The sequence below is a fragment of the Boeremia exigua genome, assembly GCF_020726555.1.
Source record: "Boeremia exigua strain MPI-SDFR-AT-0100 chromosome Unknown C7974scaffold_15, whole genome shotgun sequence".
In the NCBI taxonomy this organism is placed as follows: Eukaryota; Fungi; Ascomycota; class Dothideomycetes; order Pleosporales; family Didymellaceae; genus Boeremia; species Boeremia exigua.
Genome location: NW_025763532.1, coordinates 544,570 through 564,934, shown reverse-complemented (window position 1 = coordinate 564,934; position 20,365 = coordinate 544,570). Strand labels below are relative to the sequence as shown.

Sequence of the window (20,365 nt, the reverse complement as noted above, 5' to 3'; positions counted from 1 at the left end):
GTACATAGAAAGTCAAAGACGAAAACAGGCAAGAGGTATGCAGACTAGACGCATGGGTCTGCGTCGCGTATGCATCTACGTTTGTATCTGCAAAGCTATCAACAGGTTTCGTATCTTCCCCGCCTGTGCACCTGGGTCCACATTTAGCTGAGTGTTAGGTCTGTTCATCTCCGTGAATGACGCTAGATATTGATATCAAGGCTGGGAGACGCACGTCTACTGCGGGCATAGCGTCTGAAATCCGACAATCTGGGCCTTCAGCCCTTCAGCCCTAGGATGTGGCTGTGGCTGTTAGTCCGCACATCTTTGCTATCAGCCACTGGTACTGTCGTACAATTCCATACGGATAGCAATGACAACAAGCGACACAACAAAGAATTTTACGCAAACGGTTTCGAAATTGACCGCAAACGTTTGAACAATACTTAGGCTGTCAAGGGTGTAATGTCCCCGACCAGGTTGAAAGAATCTTAGCAAGGGTCCGACTCGCAACTATCTGCTAGCTCCATGGGTACATCCGACAAATTGGCCTTGCAGGTCATGAGTGAGTGCCGAAGTCCTTGCAAAAGCAAGAGCAGCATGCAAGCTGTGGCCGCGGAAAGCCGCTTGCACGAGGATAGGATTCTGGAAGGTGTGTCGGTTCGGACCTTATCCAGCTGTCCTTGACAATAAGGTGCTGCAGCGCATGTCTGCTTGCGATTTTGCAACCCAAGTTGAAAGGAACCGAATTGGGGACCTCGGGATCCATGAAGCTTACGTTCCTCGTCACGTGCTAGCGTACTTTAGTCTTGGCTTCTAAGGTCGTGCGTCGAAGCGTAGGCGCATCAAATCCGCTATGTCATTATCACAATTTGATAGCCATCATGGAAGAACAGATAACGCCAGGCGACACACATCCTGTCGATCTCTCGACATTTAGCATTACCGGCTCCTTGAAGACGCCGCACAATGCACGACTCTACCAGGAGGTGCAGAAGCTTAAATCACTCATCAACGAACTCGTGGACTACCAAGCTGCGCATCCACTCAACGAGCAAGCCTCCGTCGAGAGTGAGAAGCAAACGAAGATTGAGATCGAGAAGAAGGAGAAGTACATCAGGGCACAACTATCCGTCATCAAGACTCTGTACCGACAAAGCGTACTGCGAGTGCGTGAAGAGAAAGCGAACACTGCCGACGTCAAGGCGGTCAACGATGCGTTAATCCTGGGGTTGCACAACCTGAAGTATGAGGAGCAGTCATTGCGGTCTGAGATATCTGCTGCAGAGAACTATGAGTACGTACAATCCTGCACAGGGAGAATAGAGGAACTCACACGACTTGATAGCCACAAATACATGAAGCTACCACTCATATCCGTCGAAACGTACCTCGAAGAATTTCCCGAGCAGAACGATCTGTCAGAGCACGACCTCATGACAGCACGCATCGAGCATGAACATCAAGTCCGCCTAAAGCTGGAAGAAAGACGGCAAGAGAAGCTCAAGCAGAAGCAGAAACTCATCGCAGAGGTGAAGAAGGGCAAAGACGACCTCACAAAACTGGATACCATGGTGGAGAAGTTCATCGAGGCTGCGGAACCTATCAAGAAGGTCCTTGCGACTGAGTAGCCAACCATTCTACGACGTTATGCAGATTTTACTTTTCGGCGTTTGATACCCTACACAGCGAACAAAAGCTCAATTGACTGCTTTACCTCATCCCAGGATGTTCATGTTCGGTTGTCCGAGTGCGTTTGCAAACACCATCACACGTGAGGGAAAGGCTACTGCCGCTCGCAGGTTATGGTAGAAATACACTTGATAGTTACAGATCGTAAGTAAGCATGACACAACAACAGTGTTAATGCATACAGGAGACATTGGTCTGGCGCCTGGCTGCTGCCTGCTAGTGGGGAAATGTGAACATCCTTGCTTATCGATAGCGCTAGTCGCCTGTCTAAACTATCATTGCTCTCCCTAACCACTGACTTGCCTCAACCACTGCCTTGCGTTAGTCCGGGCATGGCGTATTCTGAGATTGAAGTGGGGGTTCTCTCCGTCAGATCTCATATGATCGGTGATATTTCTCGCACGACTTCGAAAGATGCATCACTTTCAGCGCCACCTAACACCCAAGACACTGTTGAGGGTCTGGAGATACTGCATGGTCTTTTTGCTGCTGCAGACGTCCCAGATGGCTACGAGGAGCGACAAAGGAAGAGGCGTAAGATCGATAACGACGATCGTGCTGATATACAAATCACACGTTTTCAGGAAGATCGAAGCGTTGTCCTGACAAAGGTCTCCATCAACCTGGTATGACTTAACATCAAACCACAAAACTCACCTAACAAGTTTCCAGAGCTTTTCTCCGGTTTCTATCCCAGAGCAATCAGCTCTAATAATAGCAGAAGACAAGGAGCCCGTTGATCTTAACTTTGAGCATGTCTCTGATCTGGGCGCCGACCAGATCAGGATCGTGCTGTTCGAAGCAGTTGCCAACGCACGTGTCGACATTCTCGCCACCATCGATGCCGCCTCACTTCATTCTGTGAAAGCGCAACTCAAGGCCGCCGAATCCCTGGCACACACTAGACATGGCCGCAAGTGTCGAAACAAACCGCGGGCTGCTTTCCCTCGGTGTTTGCTCTCTCAGTCATCCACGTCACAGCACATTTACAAGCTAGACGTCGAGATACGTTGGACTTTGGGGATGTCTGTGGTTGAGGACCCTTCCGTGAGCGCTCACATCATGAAGGAGGATCTGCGCTTGTTGTCGAGGTATTTTCCTCGCGCATCTGCACCGTCTGACACAAGTTGGGCGCTTTCGGATTTTTACGATTCGGTGCATGTTCCCGCTGTCGATCTTCAAGTATCTCCGCAAATTCAAAACAAGCTATTGGACACGACACTTTACCCATTTCAGCAGAGGACTATCGATTGGCTGTTGCGACGAGAGGGCGTAGCCTACTCTGCGACTGGTCAACTTGAGCCTTTCGTTGAGGATGTTACACCAGCATCGTTTCATCTTACACAAGATGCAAGTGGTACTCCATGCTATGTCAGTATGCTTCGAGGCTTGATCGTATCCGACCTGAATGCTGCAAGAGGCGACACACTTCACTCGCTAAGAGGGGGTATCTTGGCAGAAGAAATGGGTCTCGGCAAGACAGTCGAGCTTATTGCTCTCATATCACACCATCAGCGTCGGGTGCAGGACGGAAAGATCCTCGACGAACTCACAGGGGCTCACGTCCAAACATCAGGTGCTACCCTGATCATCACTCCGCCCAGCATTCTGGAGCAGTGGCAGAGTGAGATACACATGCACGCACCCAATTTGAAGGTGACCCACTATAGAGGACTTCCATCCTCTACCGCATCGAAAAAGGAACATGCAGCAGCAACAGCAGAAGAGTTGATGCGCTATGATGTGGTCTTGACGACATATGGCGTTCTATCTAGAGAGATACACTTCGCTACCCCCACCTCCCGATAGATCTTCCCGACATGAGCGGCGCCACGAACGCCGGAAAAGCCCTCTTGTGGAGATTTCTTGGTGGAGAGTCTGCCTTGACGAGGCCCAGATGGTGGAAAGTGGTGTGAGCAATGCAGCCAAAGTCGCGCGGGTCATACCCCGCTGCAATGCGTGGGCCGTCTCAGGGACCCCATTGCGAAAGGACATTCAAGATCTGCGCGGTCTTCTGACGTTTTTGAGATGCGACATCTTCGCCCAAAACAAGATCGTCTGGAGCCGGTTGGACAAATTTTCTTTTCACGCCATTTTCAACCAGATTACTTTGCGGCACACCAAGGATAAAGTACGCAACGACTTGCGTCTTCCTCCACAAAATCGTGCTGTCATCACGATTCCCTTCACTGCGATCGAGGAGCAGAATTATGCTGATCTCGTACGTCTAATGTGTGACGAGTGCTCACTTGGACCAGAAGGGGAACCCTTGGACGCACAAAAGGATCCTACCAGCCCGGAAACACTCGAGCGCATGCGTGAGTGGCTGGTGCGTCTGAGACAAACATGCCTCCACGCACATGTTGGACGCAAAAACAAACGAGCTTTTGGGGCAAGGAACGGTCCGTTACGAACAGTCCACGAAGTCTTAGAGATCATGATTGATTTGAACAGCACCAAATGGAAAGCCGATGCCCGCGAAGTGATTCTCAATAGAATCAAGATGGGTCACGTCATGGCGTATAATGGTGACAACGAGAAACGCGCAGAGAATGCTCTACACTTCTACACCGCAGCTTTGGAGAATACCAAAGTCTATGTCAGCATGTGCCGACAAGATCTGGAGCAGGAGCAGAAGAAATTGGGCGTGGCTACTACCATCCCTCAAGCGGACATAGAGTCTGATCTTGAGGGATGGGTGGAGAAAGAGAACTTGGGAAACATTCCTGCCCTCCGCAGATCTTTGCGATCATTTTTAGAGCTTGAGCATATGTGCAAGTTCTTCATCGCCACGTCACATCATCAGATCAAGGATCTGCTTCATGAGCAGCAACCTGGATCAGAGCAAGCTCTGCTCGAAGAGCAGATGGAGACAGATTGGTACGATCAAGCGAAAGCGATCAGACGTGAGCTCCTTGAGGACGTCAAGAATCCAACACAACGACAGATGAGAAAAATCGAGTCTGGAAGACCACATCACCAGCTGCCCACTGTCGATGAGCTTCCTGACCTTGGTGGCATTGAGAGTCGCAGGGTCTTAGAGACGATTGACGAAATCGGTAACTTCTTGAACGCGCAAGCAGTAAAGATTCAGGAATGGCGGACAAAAATTGTCGACATTCTTGTGATGCGCCTCACTGATGACGACGATGATATGGAAACCACCGGAGAAGAATACGAAACCTCCTTGAAGGCACAAGACGAATTGTATGTGTCCATCATGGCACTGCGCACTCTCATTGCAGATCGAAATCTTGCGGTTCATGGTCTTCGAGACACTCTCATCGAAGATGAGTTGAAAACAGCTGAGAGGAGAGCCTTGAGTAAAGACCCACATGAAGACAAGGGCCATGCACCTGAACTTCTGCTCGAGTTTGCGAGACAACGGCGAGACCTTGAAATGACATTGCATGGTGGCTCTTTGAAGGGCGTGATTGCTGAGCTCCGGTCGAAAATCACTCCTCTGCAGTGGAGAGCAGAGAACGACGACAACCGCGCCCTAGTCGAGTCGAATGTGCTCCAGAAGCTTTTGAGCAGCGTCCAACACATTATGTCGCAACAAAGCAAAGCTCTACGTGAGATGGAGAAAGAGCAAGAGTTATTCCGAAGTACTATGAACCAGCGTTTGGAGTACTACCGGCAGTTCCAGCACATCTCCGATACTGTTGCAGCGTATAAGGAGAAACTCGACGACGAGTTTGACCACGTTGCCTTCCGAGCATTCGCGTATCGGGGAGACAAGGCTGCAACAAGCGTAGATGCCTTAAAAGCAAAGCACTCTTATTTAATGAACTTGCGAGCTGAGGACCAAAGAAATGCGGATGCGGATTGCATAATCTGTCAAGAGGCTATCGAGGTTGGTGTTCTCACGACCTGCGGCCACAAGGTATGAAACTCGCCTCATTCATTTAACTTGGTCTAACAGGTATTATAGTACTGTAAGGAGTGCATCAATCAATGGTGGCATGTGCACCGAACATGTCCACTCTGCAAGCAAAAACTCAAAAGCTCCGATTTCAAGGATATTAGCCTGAAACCCAGCGAAATACGGACGAAGCCTGACTCCCCGTCTCCACCAAGCCTCTCTCCAGACTCGACATCAAAGGTAGCTGATATATCCATTTACGCAAATGTATCCGACACAACCCTCAAAGAGATCAAGATGATCGACCTCGCTAGCTCATACGGCTCAAAGATCGACATGCTTGCGAAACACCTGCTTTGGATCCGAGCCAATGACCCTGGTGCGAAATCCGTAATATTCTCTCAATATCGTGATTTCTTGGAAGTGTTAGAAACTGCGTTCCGGGCATGGAAGATCGGCTGCTCGAACATACGAGACAAACAGGGTATTGAAAACTTCAAAAAGGATCCGGCCGTCGAGACCTTTCTGCTTGACGCCAAATCAGACTCTTCGGGACTGAATCTGGTCAATGCGACATACGTATTCCTGTGCGAACCACTCATCAATCCGGCCATCGAGCTTCAGGCTATCGCAAGAGTTCATCGCATTGGTCAGCAACGTTCGACTACCGTCTTCATGTATCTCATCAGCAATACTGTCGAAGAAGCCATCTACGATATTTCCGTTGCTCGTCGACTAGAGCACATGAAAAGCGCCACTTATAATGATGCTGTGGACTCAGCTACCACATCTAGTGAGTCGATACCCATCACTGTCCAAGAGAAGAATTTGGACAAGGCCAACTCTGCAGAGATGCAGGCCGTGCCACTTAAGCAGTTGCTAAGTAAGGGAGGTGGGGGTGAGGCGGTGCAGAACAATGATTTGTGGCAGTGTCTGTTTGGGAAACCGAGACGGGTTGGGAAGGAGGCGACGGCGAGAGGAGAGCAGCAGATGAGGGTCACAACTGGTCTTTGAGATGACAATCTGGTGTTGGAGTCTTAGATGTCGGTACGGATGAGATACTTTAATTGGGAAGACCTGGAGCTAGATGAGACGACCGCGATGTGTATTGCATATCTTTTATACTAGGGCCCTCAATAAGTCAGTCGTGTGGCATATCGAGTAATTTTGCCCGCAATAACAGACATATCACAGCCGGTCAAGAATTCAATCGAGAGGGAAAAAAAGTATTCGTTGTTGCATGTGTCAAGCGTTCTTGTGCAAGTTCTTTTGGTATAACTGGTACGTTGCAGCCCAGTCAGCATCGTCCTGAGGTATCTCGTCTGTGATGGCCGCGGCTCCTTCCGCTGGCACGGCAGGTAGGATTGATGAGAATATTTCTGTTTGTATCCGACTAAGGGGTATGAGATCCACTTTTCTTGCGTTGTTGAGCAACTGGTCATACGTCACTGCTCGCCGAAGCGGCTTCGGTGCGTGTACGGGCAAAGTCAATGATGGCCGCACGTGCTGTACAACTGGATCGAGGCCATCCTGTAGCAAGAGCTCGTCCGCAATCCCAGGATGCGAAAACTGCTCACGAATCACGTCTTGTATCAATTGCTCGCCTTGAGCAGTGCCTTTCACTGCGCCATACGCTACTGCTCCAAGTGTGGCTGTCAGGTATACTTCCGCTTCGCCACGGAACGTGAGACACCCCGCTGAAGTAGTCCACGTCTCTGCGTGGTTGATGTTTGGACGCTCTGAAATCGGGGATTCGTTATTTGACATCTTGCGAACGACACGCGGACTCCCGTTTTTGGATCGCAAGGCGCCAGATCGACTGAGTGGGCAATTGCCGATTTGGATGTTCGGAACAATTGGCCATTGCCCTCGATTAACTGCTACCGCTTGTACAGGTGCACGCATCAAGCTTTTCGTCAAGTCGTTGGCCTTGGTAGACTTGCTTTCCGCACTCGACAACGAACCAAACTTTGTTTCAAGTCGGTTATCGTTCAGCTGTCGGGCTGCTTTCTTGTTACAGAACTGAGATCCCCCAGGAGCTTTGATAGTGTATTGGAGCCACTTTGAGTCTGGAAGCTGACCGCAATGGCACTGCCTCAATGGGGTCCATTCCCATAGGTTGTCTTTGACGAAGACGGCTCGATGAGAGAGGCCACAGGAAGGACAGACCTGAGCCATCCTCAACTCACTCCCGTGTACAACCACACGCGGATCCTGTTCCCACAGAGTCAGAATGTGAGTAGTCTCACAGTTGCCGCACAACACATGACCGCACTTTTCACACTTCAAGTACTTGAAAGGGTGAAGTCCAGTCCAGTGAACGAGCTCGTTCTCAGCTCCACAGCAACACAACCACAATCCATCAACATGAGTGTCAATCAAACAGAGACGGTCGTGATCAACGCCATCACTATGAGGTATGGTTGAAGGTGTTCGAGCTTTGTCTGCTGGCTGTGAGTGCCCCGGTCGCTGCTCTACAGTTACCGGGAAGTCCGTTTTAGACTTTTGATGGCGCTTGGACTCGAAACCCGTCTTACCTTTGAAGACTGAAAACATTTTTTGAGGTACTTGAATTCGTTTAGGTTTGTGTAGATGATTAGGTGAACGAATTCATAAGTAGGTGTGGTCTGAGGCTTACAGTGGCAACATTGGCTAATTTTATGTACTATCAACAGGTGTGGTGAAAAGTCCTTAGAGTGTATTTTAAACTAGATATACGCTAACAATGTCAAGAATTACACTGTCGAGATTGTGGCAGAAAAGGTGGTCGTGTTACGCCGTTCACAGACTATTCAGTATGTACGGATAATGTTGGCTCGTTGCAAAAATCTACTCCTAGGAAGAAATCGCCCTTGTTCAATAGCAGGCATTAATTGTTGTTGATTCTTATATAGTACGGTGCATCTGAAGACGCTTGAATCGGTGGTTAAGGCGTAAGTTTGCTTGCGTACTACGGTCATTGACTCCCAATAGAAGCACTCACCGCAGCTTCTGTACCTCTTCAAGCCCAGCTATAGCCGTCTTTCATTTTCGAAGTTCTAGTAGAACAAGTTTGCAATGATTATGCACAATGTCGAGAAACCGAGTTCAAGACAATGTTGAGCTCGACGCGGAGGCTGCGTATTCCAGCTTCTCTACAGCGACACAAATGTGGAATGAATACATCGGTTCAGTTTTCGCTTCAATTCTAGGGTCTTTTGACAGCGTTGAATGATCATTCGACCCTGGGAGATCTGATATGTAATGTATGACTGCAGTGAAGTAGATTTGGGCGCATTGCAGTTGTTGTTGACTAGAAGGTTCAAGCCTGAAACATACTCCATCGTATCGGTGCACAGAGTTCGTCTGTCTGTGAAAGTTAGGCTACATATTGCTCGCTTTTGTGATATATGGAAACCATGAATAGTATAGAGATATGAATAGGTACTTGTAAAAGAAAGGGACCATGGCTTGAGCCTCATGACCAAAAACTGTGTTTATGATTTGAACAAAGAGTCCTTGTTGTCTCAGCTATAAGCTGACTTTCAACCTCTAAGACTGTAACAGTCTCAATAGAAAGCATACAACATAGTGCGAGGTATTAATGAACGGTCTACAGGTAACCTAGAGGATGTTTGCTTTGGCGTTTCGTCGGCAGGGATGGCAAACATTCCAGGATTTCTATTCGATAAATTGATTTCAAGCTGAGCTGTGTGTCGATGTTGTCGCACCACTGGAGACAGCTTTCACTTTGTTGTCTAAGGATTGAACAAATACTATATCATCTGAGTCTCAATTAAGACCTCGCTCGTTTTGTATATATGGCCTTTATGGCTTCTTTCACCCTCACTAGTCGCTGCCGTCGACATAGCCTCGCTCTCTTTACTCGTACGTCGCGTATGATTACTACCTCCCATCTCGGTATATGGTCCCTCAGCAGACACCAGTACTGTTTCGCTCTGTCGTCTATTACCCGTACGCGCACTACCGATAGTTACCCGCTTCCATCTAGAACTAAGACCAAGCTCAAGGTTGACATCAGGTTCTCCAGTTGTCCGCGTGCGGCTTCGTGAGAATGACGACCCGAACCATTTCGGCAGTATTTTGACGAGTATTGGCTTGACTCCTGGTGCAGAAGCACACATCAAACTGGTATAGACCTCCGTGGATGTCCAGATTGACACATCATACTGATCCCAGCTTGGGTCGAAGTTCGGCATTGTTATCGATTCGCTGACCCGCACCATGCGGACGATACCAGCCGTAGCAGCAAGGGAACCGAGAAGAACGACACCCGTTAGAGCCCATTTTTGTCGTCGATCCATTTGCAGTTCGAAAATACGGGGTAGTACGATGGCCATGAGCGCAACATCGACGAATACATTGATGCTTCCACTGAGGATAAAGCCCGGTAAATCCTGGAGACATTTTGCTTCAGGACGTCCTTCAGTCCAGTAGACATGAACTGGGCTACATTGAAATGCGACTTCGAACATAAAGGGGAACGTCAAGAGTACCAAGATGACCAGTAGTGCCCGAATCATGTAGCGGCCCCGTTTATCTGTGTAGAAGATTCGAAGATACGTGAGGCATATGCTTATCTTTGATAAAGCAAGTGCGGGAAAGAGAACGATTTGCGCTGCGTATGCGTATTTTTGCGATTCGACCGAGGCCATTGGATGTTCGATGGATGTTGCGATTGCATGACGTCCGTTGCCATGATCAATCTGACCGTATTGGCAGACGCTATAGCCGGTACAAAATATCTGTAGATCAGTAAGCTTGGGCTGGTACACGTCAATTGAGTTGTATTGACCTACCCAAGCCAACGTAAGAATATAGTCTTCTGCCCTCCATGCTTTGATGATTGCAGCTCGAGAATACACTCTTGCAAAGAAGACTAAGGATCCAACAACCTGAACTACGATGTTGCCAATGATCATCTGTGGCTGACGCGATTCTGCAAGATAGCTTGATGGATACTGCAACCCAAGTCAGTCGAAGTAGACTTTTCCATACCACCACCTGTTGTCGTACCTCATGGTTGCCATTGTCATGACGCATGACATGATGAATGAGGCCCATCAGTCTACGTTCAAGTCTTCATCTGCAGTCGATGTCGATGTCGATGTCGATATAGAACTGTCTGCCAGAATCTACGGGGAGTAGGGACTGATCTTTCGGGGAGGTTTGTCTTCGCGCTATCAGGGTTAATGCTAGGAACTGTACTTCGGATGTCGAATCAGCGTACCCCGGACACTGACACTGTAATTTTAGTGCGATGTACGTGTTCCCGTAGTTTGAGGCCAGTGTAGTGTGCAGATAGAGTTTCGATAGCACCCTCAGGTACAACGGCAATCGGCAACTTCAGGTACCAAGTCTCTGATCACGTTGTGCATGTCGTACTTCAGGTTGGGGAAGAGATCTCAAATTCTACTTCTGTATATCTTAAGTGTGGACGAAGGGTTCGAGCGGCTTATAGGTACCAAATCCTTCGACCCACATTGTCAGTCGGCTACTGCAATGACCGAAGCTCGGAAGAGAGATCCTTGTGGTTATTGATCCTGACTTCTAGGCAGTGAAGTCTTGGCTGGAGGTCGAGATCGTGCACGTAAATCAAAAGGCTAGATTCTGCGTTACCCTGGAACCGATTGCCTACTATCAGCTCTCGGTCGAGGTGCTATAGACCGCTGTCACGTTGTCTAACTTTCACTGGCGTTGCTGTCATCAAGTTCTTCAGATCTTTTCTGAAACCACAAGCGCGACATACGGCGAATCGCGACCAGTGTCAGACCGCCACGATCTATATCTGTGGCAAGTTTGCCGCCTCAAAGCCACACGTAACATTCTTATCAGCCTCATTCTGTCATTGCGGTGTCCATTGTGCTAGAATTGTAATCAATTACTCGGTGGCTTTCGGACCGCGTTTGTTTCGACAAGGCTGAGCATTCAGCAGGTAGTGGCAGTGGTGGCTAGCTCTTTGCGGGTGCGGCGGTACGGATCGATGATGCGGCTGCGCATTGATACCGAAGGTATGACCATCAGATGTCGAACAGCAGCATAACTAGGTCCAGGCGTAGGTACTTCTCCTATACCGTTAGATTGCCACATTCCAAGATAAGGCGCCACCACAAGCTGCCATACTTGTGAGGCTTAAGCGTGAGGCGTAATGTCGGCAAGCTGTCGACGCCTGTATACAGCTTTTGACAATAGCGTCGATAGAGTTGCTCTGTGGATGTTGCACAGTTCCATACAGTTGTCATCAGGCCTGGTCCGGTCGGACTCTGGTGGAAGATCTGGTGCACTTGCTGGCCTCAGCTGGGAGGTTGTACTCTGATCCTAGACTCCTAGTGCATCTCTTCATCTAATAACATTTCTGATACGCTCACTTTAGAACCAATCGGTCCTGTTGCGGGAGGGCTCTCGGGAGCACTCATGACGGATGATTAATGACAACAGCTCGTGCGTAATCAGCTTGACTCGATCCGAACCGTTGAGTGAGATACGACGTCGGATGTATCCCGCGGAGCCGGGTGTATCGAGACGAGGTTGAGGTCCCCTTCAGGGACGATGTACCTGTCAGATTTCCTAGCTCGGCATTCGTCATGCCGAAACAAAGCTCAAGCTTGCGCACCGACATCTCCAGCTCCCCTCATTCCAGCCTCCACCACTCAATTGAAGCGCCCTAGCTTCTTATCTCCAGCATGCTCTTGCAAACCCTCTCATTGTTATCGCTAGCTATAGGAGGCTTTGCAGCTTCTCTGCAACCAGCTTCTTCAGACGTTACCACGCTTGACTCTTCGACATCGAAACAGCTGCTCGCATTGCATAAGAAGCTGGTCGAAATCGAGTCAATTAGTGACAATGAGCTCGAAGTAGGGACGTGGCTAGCCTCGTATCTTAAAGACAATGGCTTCACTGTTGAGAAGCAGGAGGTCGCGAAGGACCGCTACAATCTTCTCGCCTACGGCAGCAAGCGCGACACCACCATCCTCCTATCCTCCCACATCGATACCGTTCCTCCATACTGGCCATACTACTACAACAAGACTACCGATATAATTGGTGGGCGTGGTAGCGTAGATGCGAAGGCAAGCGTTGCAGCGCAAATACTGGCGGTCGAGGGTCTCGACAAGGAAGGCGAAGCTAAGATCTTGCGCGACGACATCTCGTTGCTCTTTGTTGTAGGCGAAGAAACTGGTGGCGAGGGAATGAAGGCGTTCAGCGCATGGGACAAACGCCCCCAGTATGACATTGTCATCTTTGGCGAGCCTACAGAGGGCAAGTTAGTCTGTGGACACAAGGGCATATTGGGCTTTGAGATGCATGCTACAGGCAAGGCAGCGCACTCAGGATATCCTTGGCTCGGCGTGAGCGCCAACGATATCCTGGCTGAGGCGTTGGCCTCGCTACTCGAGCTGAGACAGCACTTGCCTTGGAGTGAGAAGTACGGCAACACGACCATGAACTTCGGCCGCATCCAGGGTGGTGTAGCAGCCAACGTGGTCGCAGAGACAGCAAGCGCAAAGATCGCGACACGTCTTGCAGCCGGTACACCCAAGGTTGTCCAGGGCCTCATTCTGAATGCTACCAAGGACGTCAAGGCACGCGCACAACAACAGGGCGGTGATCTGGAGTTTGATTGGAGTGGCAATGGCTACGGCCCAGTAGATATTGATTGTGACATTGACGGCTTTGAGAAGCTGACTGTCAACTACGGCACTGACGTGCCTAACCTCGAAGGCGACCACCGACGGTATCTGTACGGACCCGGCAACATCTTTGTCGCGCATTCAGACCACGAGGCCCTGAAGAGGAAGGAGCTCGAGCAGGCCGTCCTCGATTATAGGAGGCTGATCATCCAAACCTCAAAGATGGAGCCAAAGCAGCGGGGCTCTGAGATCTATGACGATCAAGTCGAACTGTAGATAAGTATCTATGTACATATATGTAACTCACGAAATATAGAGAACCGTCGCGTTTGCTCACGGGTGGAGAATTTGTTGTGTCCAAAGGACAATCTCAACTATCCACACTACAATCTAACGATACTTAAATATTCCAATGTGTTCTTACAGAACATAGCTATAACAGTCTGTTCTCCTCAGTGTAATTGTCCCTCTAAAGTCGATGAAACGATTGGAGAACCCGTTGAACTCCAGAAAAGAACATGGCATCGCAGTCCTAAACTTCACTGTTAATCAATTTTTTTACACATAGTAGCACTCTTCCATTAACAGAGTATTTATAGCACCACGTTCGACTCAATGCGGTGTGCTTACTATGTAATGGATGTTCGCATAATACTGCCTGCTAACTTGGACAACAAGCTCTGGCTTGTTGTTTGATTCATTACTGGGCAGTGCCTTACAGAGTCGGGCAGCCCTGCTCATAATGCTATCTAAACACCCTCCAGTTCTTGCCTGGTAACTCGCAAGCATAGGGAGCATATTGACCCAGAAGAGAACGAAGTGTCAGAGGTAGGACTGCTGTTCCACCTAGGCCTATTCGCAAACTGGAATGGCCGACCACGGCCCCCAAAGGTAAAAAAGACTGCTACGTGTAGTGGTTCTCCTATAATCTACATATACAGAGATAGACGCACTGCTCAGGACCCCCAGGGTCTGTCTGCGGCAGACCAGTCGAGCATATACTCTTCTTCCACCCACTGGGAGCATACCTTCACTGGCTTCCTCGTTGACAGAGTGGGACATCTGCCTATGATTGGAAACCTCTCTGCGTGGATTCTGCAATCAGTCGCGTTGTCAGGCCATACCTGAAAGACGAATGCATCTACCTGCGGTGTAAGTTGCAGGTCAGGGTTTGCAGCACGTTAGAGTTTCCAATTTACACCCTTGGTCCAGACATGTCACAGGAGCAAGTCCAGACATCGAACGCCACTATTCATGAATCCAAGACACTGACCGGAGACATCTGGCGCTTGGTCCCAAGCTCTAACTCCAGGACCCAACCCCAATTGCACCCGCTCCTGCACCACTTGCGCCACCGTGCAAAAGTAAAGCAGACTCAACATCTGGCTGCCTTAGCCCTGATGACCGTCCGTTCAAAGAGCAAAAAGTTCATCGCGTACATGCGGCAAAAAGACAGGTCGTGCCCGGAATCGAACCGGGGTTGCCGGAAGATACTGAGGTGATCAGAATCCGGAGTGATAACCGCTACCTGGAGAGGAATTAGCGATTGCTTCGGAGTAAAGTTGATCGGGTGAGACGTACACTACACAACCATGAATTGGTAGTTTTGATGGAGAATTGGAAAATAAATTGCTATATATCGTTCGCAAGTTAGGCTGGATCTAGCGATTGGAGTGGTGGGACCCGGCGAAAACTTCTCTCTCTCGGTTAATGAGGTTGACAGCAACACCAAAACTCTGGTTCAGCGTGGGGCGATCAAGTTTTAGAGGACGTTGGCGAGAAGAAACATGGCCTCTACAGTAATGTGGTTGCAAGTGGAAAATGGTTGGGTGCGATAGAGTGATATTCTGGGTGTTCTTATGACTGTCGAACACGATTGCTTTACGGCTTCGATGAAGGAATCAATTTCTCTACGCCTTGCCTTTCGCAATGTGTCGTTGTCACTACCTGATGCTTTCCCGTTGTTTGAAACCATGTTATACTTCCTTAGATGAGGATCTCGAGATGATTTCAATACAGTGAAACGGGTGTTAAGCTTCAATAGAGAATCTCAGGTTCGAAACGACTATATTGTTCATGGCGTCAAGGTGTCATGCAGGTATCCTTACCCCAGGTATGTTTGGCGACCGCCGTTAGGTGAGCTTTGACCGGGTTGCGCAAAGCGGGCATGCAGGATCGCGTACACACGTTGCGCTCAGCGGATTGCCGGGTCCCCCTGCAACACGAAGGCCAGAACTGGGGTCGAATCAGCGATCACCCAGGGAGAATGCTACCAAGCTCGTGCAGCACTGTCCTCTTCCGATAGACTTACTTTTCTTCTCGAAGCAGGCATCTTGACCTCCTCTGTGGCGACTGCACGCGGCGCTTTGTGCAGCGCGTGAATACACGGGCTGCAGTATTATGGGTCACGGTTGTCGAAACTCGCCAGACGATCAGTAGGTATGTGACATTGTTCATTAACTGTCCACCCATCTCGTCGACTCTCTCTATCTACACTTTTCCCCAATGCTCCGAGGGTAATAGCGTACAGCATAAAACGTGCAAGGGCTGCGCAATGCCGGAAAACGGACATGCCGCCTGGTATCAACTCCACCCAGTAAAACAGAAATGTGATGCATAAACGCTGCAAGTAACAAAATCGAGGACGAGACTGCGCCGAAGCGCTCGACGTGAGACGTCGTTAGCAGAGGAACTTGTAAACCTTCTTCCACTTAGGCCACTTCTTTCGCTCTTCGCGCTCCTCCTGGATTAGAGCTTCGATGTTCAGCTCGCGAATGCCCGTGTGCAAGTCCATGTTATGTGACCTGACAACTGAGGTGCGATAGTAGAGCTTGTAGGGAATGTAGAATGCAACGGTGACAGGGAGTGCGAGGTAGATGCTGAAGAAGCGCTGCAGCCGTTGTGATGTTGACAGATCGCCGTATTTGAAAGGTGCAAACGCAACCCAGAATTGGGCGATAAGAACCAGTACGTTGAAGATGAGACCAACATAGGAGCCGATCAAGCCCGGTTGTGAGCGGAAGGCGAGTTCAGACAGACTGTGGCCCTGAACGCGCCAGCCCTTGCGGAAGCGGATATGCGCCAGACAAATGGACATCCAGGTGAAGACGGCTGATAGTGCAGAGAGAGCAAGGAGCCAGTTGAAGACACCATCCCGTAGGTTGTCATCCGCACCGGCGAAGTAGGCGAGGAGGCCGATGGAAAGCGCGAAGGCAATGGAGACAAGGGGGCGGCCTTGACGGTCGATGTAGGCGAAAATCCTTGGCGCTTGGTGTTGTTCTGCCAGCGCAGCGAGGGTACGGGATGAGCCGTATATAGAGGAGTTGCCGACGGAGAGCACGGCGATCATGATGACTGCATTGAAAACCGAGGGCAGACCTTCAATGCCGGCATTCTGGATGGCGATGACAAAGGGCGAGGCGACAGCGTTCGCGCCGTTTTCGTTTTGCAGGAGACGGGGCTCCTCGTAGGATACCAGCAGGCCGACGATTGTGAGTGAGACAATGTAGAACAGGGAGATTCGCCAGAACACCTGCTTTACGGCGGTTGGCAACGATTTGCGGGGATTTGCGGTTTCTGCCGCAGCAAGACCAACTAGCTCGGTTCCAGAGAATGCGAAAGCTGCGTTGACGAAGACGCTGCAAAGTCCTTTGAAGCCGTTGTTGAAGGGACCAGGGTCTCGCCAGTACTTTCCGCCGATATAGCTACCGTTCGGTCCGCCACCGATGTTGATGATAATGCCCAGGATGATGAATCCGATCACGGCAGTGATCTTGATAATCGCGAACACAAACTCAGCTTCACCGTACCCTTTGACACCGAACAGGTTGATGACGACGATGAGAATCAGGAAGATGGTGACGTAAACATTGTTGTCGACGACGTGGTTGTCCTTGGTCCAGTATTCGATGGTAAAGGTAGCGGCGACAATCTCCAGCGGTAACACGACGAGCCATTGCAGAGCGTAGTTCCATCCCATAGCGAATCCCCATGCCGGATCGATGAAGCGGGTCGAGTAGGCCGAGAAGGAACCTGCAACAGGAAACAGTACTGCCATCTCGCCCAGGGCGTGGACGGTGCAGTACAACATGATACCGACCAGGCAGTACGCTATTACAAGCGAACCGGGCCCACCGTTCGCTAGTGCTTGGCCGGAGCCGACAAAAAGACCGGTACCTGGCAGAAGTTCAGCAACAGGTTGGTAGACACGCGAACAAAAAGCATACCTATGGAGCCACCGATGGCAATCATCTGCAAGTGGCGGCCTTTCAGCTTGCGCGCCAGTGGTGAGCTTGCCGTGTTTGCTGCTGCTTGTTCGACATCGTAGGCGGTCCCGTCGACTCCCGAGCCTCCCTTGGGCAGCATGGTCGAGTTCGGGTCGCGCCTGAAACTGTCCAGCACCCTCATGGCTATCCCGTCTCGATGCTCTGAGCTCTCGCCATAGTAGTCCGAGTTCTGCGACGCCCTGCCAAAGCTCTTTTCGGTGCCGTACATGTCGTCGTCGACGACCATTTTCGAGGGAAACAGCAGTGGTGGTTTGGCCGGGTGCGAGGAACGGCAGCAGGCGCTGCAAGCTCGAGGCGGTGTCGCTGCAGCGCAGCTTGAATCGTGACTGCTTGGGTTCGCGAGGGGGATCCTGGAAAATGGAGTCGTCAGTTGTGCTTATGCGCGAACGGCAGGGCCCAGGCTCATTTTACACACGAGCGCCGCCTGTGAGACCGGGGTGGTGGACCAGGGTCCAGAGATACGGTACGTGATGGAATACGGAATAGGCGCCGGGGTGGGAGGGTATCGGGCTAGGGCGGCGGAGCTTCTCTCGCGGCGGCGGGCTGTCTACCTGCCACTAGCCGGCGACGTGACGGCAGCAGCAAACGCTCCGCCGTGGAGCCATGGCTGCGAGAGCGAGTGCGCAAAGCTGCTGCTGAGGCCCGCTCCCACGAGGGCGCTGATCCGCTCGTGAGCGCCCTGTCGTCCCGGACTGGGATGGCCAGGGTGACCAGAAGGCAGGGTAGCAGGGTTGATTGCGCCAGTTGGCCAATGTCTTGGAGGCGTCGAGTCCAAGCACACCGAGTCCAAGCAGACCCGGCAGGCTCCCTCAAGGCTCATTGCACGGTCGTGCGGCGTGCGCCGGCGGCGAACCATGGAACCTCAATCTGTCACCCTCTAAAGGCAGCCGTCAAGCTGCTCCACGGTTCGGGTCTCACAAGCGCGGTGCCACGCCCTCTGCCCCTAGCCGTCACTGTCGTCGTGCCTCGGCGACGTCTGGTGGCGCCTGCCGTCCACGCTTCTCGAAGACGCCGCCCGTGCGCTTTGTTATCAACGATTGATGCGGCATGAGATCGCAAGACGCTCATCTCCCACGCCATGCTATCTGCTCCCACCATGCGAGATAAGTCGGCCATCGTGCGACGAGCCTAGCCCTGCATTAGGCGACAGCTGTCTTCGATGCTCGATGCTTGACCCTCCATGCTCGAGTCTAAGGTGACATCTTACGACCCACCTGTGAACCTCCTGCGAGCCTGCAAGCTATTGGCGGAGATCCCCCGCCAGCCTGCAATTGCTCCCTATCCAATACGAACCAATACTGCCAGAGACACACTCTACAGAACTATTGCACCACGCCTCCCAAAGTGCAAACCCCGCGCAGTGGTTCGTTCTGCACGCTGCGGTCAGCGCACACCGCCGCAATTTCTCCAACGTGTCGCCATGAACGTCACGGCGACCTCACGAGATGAAGCTTACCGGCTGAAGCGGTTCGCATGCTTGCCAATGCAGCGGCTGTTCAGGAACAATCCTTCGTCAACCGCTACATGCAGGTACATAATTATCCCACCCCTCGTTTCGTCTGCCACCCTGGTGGTTCCAACATCGGGCTGACTGCGAGTACGAGTACGGATGAACGACTTGCTCCTGTGCCGCAACCCGGCCCCCTCGAGTGCCCGCCTTGGATGGTACAGTCACCGTGTGACGATCTGCGTCCTCTGTTGCATCAACAGCGCCCAAATGCGTCGCCGACCGCATTGTACGACAGCCCGAATGGGACAGGTACTTCCATATTGACAGTCTGTCTCAGGAAAACGCTGGCCCTTGTATTCGTACAGAATATGTACTCGTCACCGCGCCTGTTTTCCACATTATCCCCTCGATAGTTATGTCACAGGTAGATGCGCGCGTCGATGCAGGTCCCACACGAAGGATCACCTCGAGCTCGTGCCTTCCTCTCCCGGCTAATTGATGTGCGCCACAGCACCCTACAAGGCAAGCGAAAAAGCCTAACGTGTTTGCGTGCTTGGGAACGTTGAGGTATTTTCGGAGTGGCCCGCTGTCTGGGTTAGCAGATTTGGCGAGGCCTAGTTGGTATGTCGCTGGAGCCTGAGGCCTCAGAGACGGTCCGACCCACGCACCCACGAGCAGTTATTGCTTCTTACCCGTCGTCTCCTAGTACGAGGTGGTATTGTTGAGCATGACGCAGGTCTCGGTCGGCCTGCGCCGCATTGCAAGAAGATGTCGCTGTCGCGCCGACTCCCCCTTGACCAAGCTTACCACCACTCCCTCAATGGACGCTGGCTGACAAACCCCCCCTTTGCAATATCTATGCACACTCAAGACACATTTGTTACATGTCTCAGTCCTCTCCACTCATCGGCGAACGCCACCCTGCCGTGCCTCCGACAAGAGAACCAGAGCCGCCGGTCTCGGTTTCGCTTCCCTTGCCAGGATGTTCATAACAGACAATCTTATACCCAGCATGCCGCGACCCGTAAGTTTGGATCTGGGAATCCGCACGTGCACGTCGCATGGCGATATCCTACCCTACCTCGTGCGCGCTCTGGACGCGCCGCGCTCCCTCCCCTCGCAACGCAGCAACACGAACACCGCCTTGCTGCGCGCACCCGTCAACCAGGTCCAGGTACGCGTCTGAGTGTCCGAGCACGCAAGTGGCCATGTCAGCGCACTATTATTGCGGAGGCGCGCAGCACTGCCTCCAAGCAACGCGGCGTGTGTCGTGGTAGGTGCCACCGCGTCTGTGCCGGCGACCTTGTATCAGCGATGAGCCGCGAGCAGCGTCCTGATCTGTCGTGAGGGGGTGAGTGCTGTTGTGTTGAGCGCTGGGTTGCACTTGTAAGTTTGCGTGTTGACATGTGTATGCGTGAGAAACGTACCAATTGAGCAATTGCCTGTTGTGGACAGGACGCGG

General features: G+C 51.2%; 6 protein-coding genes across 6 annotated transcripts; 3 read left to right on the top strand and 3 right to left on the bottom strand.

The window, feature by feature from the left end:
• Window positions 1-765: 765 nt before the first annotated feature.
• Window positions 766-1,807, top strand: C7974DRAFT_80156 (Fms-interacting protein-domain-containing protein). The gene is made up of 2 exons (XM_046147299.1): window positions 766-1,276; window positions 1,328-1,807. Exons 1-2 carry the CDS (start codon window positions 864-866, stop codon window positions 1,608-1,610), a joined length of 696 nt encoding a protein of 231 aa, XP_045991419.1. The 5' UTR covers window positions 766-863; the 3' UTR covers window positions 1,611-1,807.
• A 244-nt stretch (window positions 1,808-2,051) lies between these two features.
• Window positions 2,052-6,550, top strand: C7974DRAFT_437851 (SNF2 family N-terminal domain-containing protein; the record flags this gene model as incomplete). The annotated part of the gene is made up of 4 exons (XM_046145221.1): window positions 2,052-2,297; window positions 2,344-3,417; window positions 3,449-5,557; window positions 5,606-6,550. 4 exons carry the CDS (start codon window positions 2,052-2,054, stop codon window positions 6,548-6,550), a joined length of 4,374 nt encoding a protein of 1,457 aa, XP_045991418.1.
• Window positions 6,551-7,672: 1,122 nt separating this feature from the next.
• Window positions 7,673-8,092, bottom strand: C7974DRAFT_323133 (uncharacterized protein; the record flags this gene model as incomplete). Its single annotated transcript, XM_046138882.1, has 1 exon — window positions 7,673-8,092. A coding segment is annotated over one exon (420 nt), but the record flags the coding sequence as incomplete, so codon positions are not given.
• Window positions 8,093-9,291: 1,199 nt separating this feature from the next.
• On the bottom strand, window positions 9,292-10,579 carry C7974DRAFT_381089 (uncharacterized protein; the record flags this gene model as incomplete). The annotated part of the gene is made up of 3 exons (XM_046140568.1): window positions 9,292-10,281; window positions 10,336-10,497; window positions 10,553-10,579. 3 exons carry the CDS (start codon window positions 10,577-10,579, stop codon window positions 9,292-9,294), a joined length of 1,179 nt encoding a protein of 392 aa, XP_045991416.1.
• A 1,466-nt stretch (window positions 10,580-12,045) lies between these two features.
• On the top strand, window positions 12,046-13,710 carry C7974DRAFT_405809 (uncharacterized protein). Its single transcript, XM_046143082.1, has one exon. The coding sequence runs from the start codon at window positions 12,220-12,222 to the stop codon at window positions 13,441-13,443; it is 1,224 nt and encodes a 407-aa protein (XP_045991415.1). The 5' UTR covers window positions 12,046-12,219; the 3' UTR covers window positions 13,444-13,710.
• A 1,887-nt stretch (window positions 13,711-15,597) lies between these two features.
• C7974DRAFT_405805 (amino acid permease-domain-containing protein) lies at window positions 15,598-17,989 on the bottom strand. The gene is made up of 2 exons (XM_046143081.1): window positions 17,394-17,989; window positions 15,598-17,343 (listed from the first exon to the last, which is right to left on the bottom strand). The coding sequence occupies exons 1-2, from the start codon at window positions 17,677-17,679 to the stop codon at window positions 15,848-15,850; spliced, it is 1,782 nt and encodes a 593-aa protein (XP_045991414.1). The 5' UTR covers window positions 17,680-17,989; the 3' UTR covers window positions 15,598-15,847.
• Window positions 17,990-20,365: the final 2,376 nt, after the last annotated feature.